This window comes from Solanum stenotomum, chromosome 12 (assembly GCF_019186545.1).
Source record: "Solanum stenotomum isolate F172 chromosome 12, ASM1918654v1, whole genome shotgun sequence".
NCBI lineage: Eukaryota > Viridiplantae > Streptophyta > Magnoliopsida > Solanales > Solanaceae > Solanum > Solanum stenotomum.
In genome coordinates this window covers 41321036-41329284 of record NC_064293.1, presented here as the reverse complement: position 1 = coordinate 41329284, position 8249 = coordinate 41321036, and the positions used below count along the sequence as shown (strand labels likewise).

Here is an 8249-nt window from a genome sequence, read left to right as displayed (position 1 = left end):
TCTCTTCCTTCTTCCCTATTTTTGTTCTATTCTCCTAATCACCTCTCAACTCTCCCTCCCATTACTGTTCAGATTCCACATATTCTTGTCAATTTGCTGTTCACATTTCGCAAATACGAAGATGTTGCAAGATATGTGGAATGCACCCCCAGGTTTCAGACCCACAAAATCGGCTCCATCTTCCCCGGCCAAACCCCTCGGAGTCTCCAGAACTCGTTCCGAATCCTTTCACGTTGCCCACAAAGTCCCCATTGGCGACAGCCCTTATGTTAGAGCCAAAAATGTTCAAGTAAGTTTCTTGCCCTACATAATTTAATTTTAACTTTTCAAAAGTCATTTGGGTGCAAGATAGTGGAAACAATCTCTTTGCCTCTGAATGTAGAGTTACAGTTGTATACGTACACTCTACCCTCTTCAGATACCACTTTGTGGGATTATACTGGGTATGTTGTTGTTGTATTTGGGGATAAGATATGGGTTTATTCGCTTGGAACTCGAGCCCAATTCAAATCCCAGATCCACTTCTGTTCAGATGCATATTTTTATCTTTGAAAGGAAAAGTCCAATCATTTTATTGTTGGTTGGTTTTACTATGAAAATAATGTGATTTATTTTTCATTTATATTTTCAGTTGGTCGAAAAGGATCCGGAAAGGGCAATTCCATTGTTTTGGGCAGCGATTAACGCAGGAGATAGAGTTGATAGTGCTCTCAAAGATATGGCAATTGTAATGAAGCAACAAAATAGGGCTGAAGAAGCCATTGAAGCTGTTAAATCTTTGAGAACTAGGTGTTCAGATCAGGCACAGGAAGCTCTTGACAACATCCTGTTAGACCTATATAAGGTCTGCTACATTTTCAAAAAAAATTATCATCTCTGATATCTGAGAAGCATACTACTGTTCAAATAAATGCAGTTCTTCTTTATCCTTCCTTTTAAATATCTGCTAAATTTGTGATATCTGCAGAGATGCGGAAGATTGGATGACCAAATAGTCCTGTTGAGGCACAAATTGTTTTTGATACAACAAGGTTTGGCCTTCAATGGAAAGCGTACGAAAACTGCAAGATCCCAGGGGAAGAAGTTTCAGGTTTCTGTGGAGCAAGAAGCAACTAGATTACTGGTAAATATACAATTATGAGACTTGTACTTCATAGTTTTCGATCTCGCCAATTAAAATGAATATTGTTTGATAACAATTATTTGTCAATCTTTCAGGGGAATTTAGGGTGGGCGCTGATGCAGCAAAATAACTACATTGAAGCAGAGGATGCTTACCGTAGGGCACTAGTGATTGCACCAGACAACAACAAAATGTGCAATTTGGGTATTTGCTTGATGAAACAAGGGAGAGTTGGTGAGGCAAAAGAGACACTTAGGAGAGTTAAACCAGCGGTGATAGACGGCCCTAGAGGTGTAGATTCCCATCTCAAGGCCTATGAAAGAGCACAGCAGATGCTCCGGGACCTCGAGTCTGAAATGATGAATAAAGGTGGTGATAGAATTGAACAAAGGAAGCTGTTTGATGCCTTCTTGGGCTCTTCCGCTATCTGGCAGCCTCAGCCTTGCAAGGAACATAATACTAGCACTTCGAGTAAACCTACCAAGTCAAGCCAGCCTCAAGATGAATTTGCTAATGAGAACATCAATTCTACTAACATCATCAGAAACCAGACAGCTCCTTCTCTGCAAAAGAGTATGAATCCAAATATTTCATATGGGAACCTACTCAATATCGACGCTCCACCATTTTATTCAACCAAGACTACGAATGAACCCGCAAATGTCCCGATTCCAGAGAGTCTTAAGAGAACAAGATCTGGAAACGCAACTCAACTAATGAGAAAAGAGTCTCTTGGGACAATCACTGAACCAGAAAATAAGATGAGAAAGCAGTCAATTTCACCAGAGAAAACAGAAGACAGATGGGCAGGGTTGCTGCCAGATAGCAAGGATTTTGAAGATGCTATAATTGCAGCCGCTCTGGGATCAAATCAGGAAACATTCAAGCTGGAAGGAAGCAAAGATACTGGAATCCTTCCAAGGAAAGTTGAGAAAAGATTGAGGGTTTTTCAAGACATTACCTTGTCGATGAGTCCACGAGCCTGACTAACTTTATTTATTTATTTTAGCTGTATGATTAGTAGTCTAATTTCATTTTTAAATTACGGTAACATCATTGATTTTTAACTATCATCGGAGATAAACTTGTTCTCCTTTACTCCATACTTCCTCAAGAAGGTTGTTATGTGGTAACACCCTAATGTCTTTTAGGCGGCGTCTAATTATTGATATTGTTGGTGCCTTGGCAATTATTCTTCAATAAAAAGTTATTTCTTCTTCTTTCTCATGTGATGGATTGTAATTTTCACTCTTTCAGTACTAGATTTTATCTTGCACTCTCCAAGAAATGCAAAATGTGATGCAATTTGTGAACAATTCTTGCTCAATAAGAAACAATTGAAACCTTTTAATAGAATGTTGAATGTTTTACATTATAAGTACAACGGAGGTTATTGATAGGAGATGTATTATTGATGAATCATGGTGTCCAACTGTCTGTTCATGCTGATTCAGTTTCCGAATTACTATATTTTTTGTTTCTATTGAGTTCACCACCAATGTTACTGGAACTGATGTGGCGAATGCTTCGCTGTCCTCCTGTTGATTACATAGAAGAAACTCAGTATTACAACAGCGGCTGCAACAGCAACTCCAACTCCAACAGCCTTTTGTGCCCCCAGCACCTTCTTCACTTGTGACGCACTTTTTTCTAATGTTGATTTAATAAATGCTGAATATGGTAAGCCAAGATCAGCGAGCTTCTTGTGTGCCTCTTCGTAGTCCTCAAAGAAATCCTCTTTATGCTGAATATGAAAAACCATTTTGAGTATATTTAGCTAGAAAGTTGAAGATAATGCAGTTGTTTTGGGGCCACAGTAGATATATTCATAATATTAAAGAGTTTTATGATGTGTTGCAGCAATTGAACTTTGAGAATAGACATGAGCTATCATAATACCGTTGCATAACATTGCACACAGTTGTGGAATTCCGGATCATCAAGCAGAGCTTTTTCCGCGGGACTTAAATCCTTCTTCTTGTCGACGAGGTCCCTAAGATATCATTTGGAAAAGTAAACATGACATTTTTTCCTTGTAATGAATGGTGAAATATAGAAGAAGTCTGGGTGTATAGTAATCATACACAAAGTATGAGTTGTCCAATTTCAAATTCGCACCCTGAGCTCCAGCTGTTGCCTACAGCAGCAAACCGAAAAGAGGAACCATAAGACAAAACAGCATTTATAGACATGTGAGAAATATGAGTATATTGATGCAGATCCATATATGCACATACCAGTTTGAGACCTCTATATAATGCTACTATATGCTTGGGATCAGAGATTTCCACTTTTCGGAAGACATCTCTTAGTTCTGCTGGACCTAAAAAACCAGCATCGAAACACAGTAAACAACAAGACGTATGGAGGAATATAGCACTTCAAAATGATATATAGATCAGCTAATTTACATATGACTTACTTTGTTTGACATCAGGAAGGCAGCTTTCATCTGGTGAAATTAATGATTCCTGGTAGAAAGGTAGTAAAACTTAGTGATGGATTTAAAATAAATAAAAGTAGGAGTACAAGTTAGTATTGTCCCAATGTATGTGGCTCAATTTTCATTTTAGTCCGTTCCAAAAACAATGTTATCTTTCTATAATTAGAAATATTAACTTTAAAATTCTCTTCATATCCTTGATTTATAGTCCTAGACCACAAATTTTAAAAGTTTCTTTATTTCTTAAACTATATGACATAAATTGCGACAGGATTATAAATTTTTCATCTTTCCTTTGCGTACCGTTCTACCAGGGACAAACTCGATGTCTAGACCACCAAGTTCTTTAACAGCAATAATCCCAGCAAGCTGCATTACCAAATATTCAATTACTAGATTGCATGCATCTGGTATTAATTAATTAGCAAATTACAAAATGGACAAAAATTATTGATACAACAAGTATATATATCTCACCTGATAGAGGTCAGGATACGTTATTATGGGATGATTGGCCTTGATTTTTGCTGCAATATAAAGGCATTAATTAGAAGGTGCATAGTACTCCCTTTGTTCCAATTTGTTTCTCTTATTTTCTTTTTTAGTCTGTTTCAAAAAGATAATTAACAATCTATTTGTATGAAATATAAACTTACCAATTGTTTTGAGAGAATTATTATTGGGAGATTGAGTTTTCTTTTTTGTGGCATCATCAGTAGAAGTAGTATTTCCTGCATTATCATCATGATGAGAATTGGCAATTGTGAATTGGGATGCGTACGCTAAACGAAGAAAATCAGGAGCACTGAACTCCTTCGATTTTACAAGATTTTCAAGTTCTATTCGTGCTTTGTTTATCTCTTCCCGATATTTCTCATCTACTCGTGGTGCCATCAATAGTACACTGAAACTATATATTATACCAAATGGTGGTTGCCCTTTTGGCTTAAGTTTGATTTGATGAATGAAGATAAGAAACGGGAATTATATATAGAGAGAGCTAGCAATGGGGAGGGGAATTTTATGAGGGTGTTGTAAAGAAGCAATGAATATGGAACAATAAAAGAAACGAATTGGTTATTTTGCTTCCTTCGTATGACAATGATTATGACTCGTGAATAACATGGAGGGGAAAAAGGAAGTAGCCGTAGGTAGGCATTTTATTGGAGCAAAAAGAAAAGAATCATTTGTAATTTTGTAAGACGGAAGAAATAGGCAAATACTCCCTCCCTTCCTTTTTACTTAGTCAAACTTTGATTTTTTACTTGGACAAATCAAGAAAATATAATATTTTTTACCTATTATATCCTTAATTTATTTAGAGAGTTCATATTTTTGAATTTAAAAAAAAAAGATAAAAACTCTTTAATGAGTTAATTGATTTTGGAATTCTATCAATTAATAAGAATAAAATGATAAATTCACTATGTCAAATATTAGTCAAGTAAAAAATGGATAAATAAATAGGGACAATGGAGTAATCCCTAATTACTTTTCGTACCATTAATAGGAAAAACTTCAGAACAAGGCAAACATCCATATATATTCAAGAAAATAGCTATGTTTTATTTTTTTTCATGTTATATGGATTTAATTAGACTATAAATAGAAAAGTGAATTATATACAAATAAAAAAAAATTATATTTTTAATATAATAAATAAATATTAAATAGGAAAGTAATTATTGAATGCCTAATTAATTATGGCAGGCACATTTATGATCTTTTCCCATGTTTACCATCATCAAATTTTTCTCTTTCATCAATATTCATACATCACATATTTTCTGATTTTTCCTCCAAATTCATTCAAATTCAAGATCCTTTACATCACTGCAGGAGCGATTTTTGTGATTTTGTATCCATCAGGTATCTTCTAATTGCATATTTATCTCGTTTTTATGAGCATTATATATCTACACATCTACACTTTCTACTATTTTCATAGGGTTTTCATTCAAGAATTTGTTTATCCATTTCAATGGTTGAAATTGATACTCCGAGGAGGGTTACTAGAGGTATACATTTATTTAACAAATTGTTGGATGAACTACCTGCTTTTGATTTGTGTATTACTCAACAACAAGCCAAAAATTCAGGCTCTATTACTGCAATGGAGAAAGAAAGAAGAACAAAAAAGGTTAATAACCATATACCCTTAAATCTGCTTGAAGAAATCGAGCATGCAAAATTAGTAAAGAGGAAAAAAGGTTCAAAAGTGAAAACTAATCTTGAAAAAAGGAGAAAAGTCAACAGTATTGATTCAAGTGGGTGCTGAAAAAGAGCAGTCGAGCAGGAACAATAGGAAAATGAAATTGAGATTTGTATGCTTTATTTTTTTTAGTTTAATGTCATTTACTTATCTATCTCATCTCAACACATGTATTGTGTGCCATTGTACGCTTGTATTGAAATTGTCAGAAAATTTGATTTCGTATGTATATAGTTGTTAAAAAATGAGTACAAGAAGAACATGAACAAAAAAGAAATTGAGGGTTCTTTGATTGTCAATTTTGTATATAGTATAATACTTATATACATAGACATTTGTATTATTATATAACCACAAGTTGAACTGTTGATCTGTGAATACAATTATATTTGAATACATAAGTACTCTGTCAAATTTAAAGAGTTGATTAAGGAATTCAAGTATAGTTGGATACATCAATACTATATTGTTGGCCTTTTCAAAATTTTATTTACAAGAATACTTATACAGTTTGATACCCACAAATTGTATCTTCTTTGCTCGTTTGTCTAATGTATCCATTCTTATACAGTTTGATACCTACAAATTGTTATCTTTTTTGCTCGTTTGTCTAATGTATCCATATTTTTGCTTAACAACAGTGTTGAAATGTATCCATATTTATATACATAGATACTTCTATTGTGATATAAGCACAAGTTGAAATGTTGATTTGTGAATACAGTTATATCTAGATAGATAAGTACTATATCCAAGATAAAAAAATTGATTAGGGAATACAAGTATAGTTGTATCCGACGTATTCATTTTTGTGTTTAACAACAATGTATTCATTGTATTCTATATTGGTGTATTCATTTTTTGTTTAACAACTGGTGTATCTATTGCCATGTAGTTCACCTATTCAAAATCGAAATACTTAACCTTCATTCACAAATTCAACAATTTGATTACATACAATAACTTGAATTAACAAAAAAAAATTATTAATACCTTTACAACGCCAGAATAAGAAATATGGAGACAACAAGAAAATTGAGTATGATGTATCACAATTTTTGTTAAACTAATAAAGAACATGACCTGATATATCTTTAAATAAGTAATTTTTAGTTATAAAGTTAATTATGGGAAGTTGCTCATTGTAGGACGTAATGTAAGGATAGTGGGTTATATTTAGAGTCAATTCCTTATTTAGTTTGTTGTACTTAAAGATGTATTAATGTATAAATAAAATAAAAAAAAAAAGGATACAAAAATACAGCAAAAAAGTGATATAAATTGTAGTCATTTATTGTAAATAACATACTTATAGCTATTGGTATTCATTAACCCTATAAATATAGTTATTTTTGTAAGTTGCTCTAATTAATATTTAATTATAATTTCAAAATCATTCAACATTTGAGCTCTTTGTAATGCGAAAATAAAATTTGAAGCAAATTATTATCAGGATGCTAAATGGCTAGAAAATTTTGTCAGAATTTGGCCAGAAAATTAAAAAAACTATAATATTTTTTTTATTTTAAAATAAATTGATCTTTTTTCCATTTTTTAGTTAAAAGATATTAAAGTTAAAAGAATAAAAATATTTAAAAAGATAAAATAACATACATAAAATATCATTCTGGCCAAAAAGATTTTTCCATTATTATCTAAGAATTTCAGTACATTATTTGGAACTTTTATGTGTGGAACTCCGTGCCATTATAAACATTGGAGTACCAAAAAAATCCTAAAATTTGAAATGTGCAATGTATGGAATTTGAGTTGTTTCATTATCGAACTTGGGGACAGTTTCATATGTTCCCTGATCCCTTGAATTACACTTTCGCTATGTAACTCAAGAATTTTTTTTATTTGAAGAAATTAAAACTAGAGTTTATAAATGTACCATAAATTGATACTTTAACATTATTGTGAATGTAAAATAAACTGTGAACCCAAATATTGGACTGTTAGTTTGGTGTCAAGTTAGCTAAGAGTCACCAAAATTTGTAACTTTACATTTTAAATTATAGATTCTCCAATAACTTATATAAATATTAGTAATCTATAATTTAATATTACAGGTCGACTGTGCTAGTTTGCATGTAATTTTATAGTCTAGAAAAAAATATTGTAGGAGTATTAATACTCCTACAATGAACAGAGAACTACCAAATGACGAACAAGCAAACGACTAAAATAGTCGATTGCACTGATTGGACTAAAACGACCCCCATTTTGCTATTTCAAAATTGATACAAGCATTTGGATTTAATTAAAGGCTATATATTTACAGATATCTCAATAGAGTTTTGACTTGAGAGTGGAGACTTCTGGCGTGTATGAAGTTAAAATTACAAGGTATCTCTAAGTTCTTTTATGTTCTTTTGCAATAAACTATAACAAGTGACATACAACTAGTAGAAAACAGAGAGAAATAACAAATGTGATGCCAATCCGTGAACAATTCTTTCTCAATCAGT

General features: G+C 32.6%; 2 protein-coding genes across 2 annotated transcripts; one reads left to right on the top strand and one right to left on the bottom strand.

The window, feature by feature from the left end:
* LOC125849000 (protein POLLENLESS 3-LIKE 2) lies at window positions 1-2345 on the top strand. The gene is made up of 4 exons (XM_049528974.1): window positions 1-289; window positions 632-844; window positions 968-1123; window positions 1219-2345. The coding sequence occupies exons 1-4, from the start codon at window positions 122-124 to the stop codon at window positions 2107-2109; spliced, it is 1428 nt and encodes a 475-aa protein (XP_049384931.1). The 5' UTR covers window positions 1-121; the 3' UTR covers window positions 2110-2345.
* Window positions 2346-2450: 105 nt separating this feature from the next.
* On the bottom strand, window positions 2451-4522 carry LOC125849001 (L-ascorbate peroxidase 3-like). Its single transcript, XM_049528976.1, has 8 exons — window positions 4223-4522; window positions 4044-4093; window positions 3870-3935; window positions 3546-3594; window positions 3361-3446; window positions 3208-3260; window positions 3023-3116; window positions 2451-2867 (listed from the first exon to the last, which is right to left on the bottom strand). Exons 1-8 carry the CDS (start codon window positions 4458-4460, stop codon window positions 2625-2627), a joined length of 879 nt encoding a protein of 292 aa, XP_049384933.1. The 5' UTR covers window positions 4461-4522; the 3' UTR covers window positions 2451-2624.
* Window positions 4523-8249: the final 3727 nt, after the last annotated feature.

Bases quoted from the DNA above. Each gene is read 5' to 3' on its own strand.
- LOC125849000 (XM_049528974.1), top strand. From the start codon at position 122: ATGTTGCAAGATATGTGGAATGCACCCCCAGGTTTCAGACCCACAAAA. The intron at 290-631 runs GTAAGTTTCTTG...TTATATTTTCAG, and splicing joins TTAGAGCCAAAAATGTTCAA to TTGGTCGAAAAGGATCCGGA. The intron at 1,124-1,218 runs GTAAATATACAA...TCAATCTTTCAG, and splicing joins AAGAAGCAACTAGATTACTG to GGGAATTTAGGGTGGGCGCT.
- LOC125849001 (XM_049528976.1), bottom strand. From the start codon at position 4,460: ATGGCACCACGAGTAGATGAGAAATATCGGGAAGAGATAAACAAAGCA. The intron at 3,595-3,869 runs GTACGCAAAGGA...CCTTTCTACCAG, and splicing joins AGTTTGTCCCTGGTAGAACG to GAATCATTAATTTCACCAGA. The intron at 3,261-3,360 runs GTATGTGCATAT...TTGCTGCTGTAG, and splicing joins TATATAGAGGTCTCAAACTG to GCAACAGCTGGAGCTCAGGG.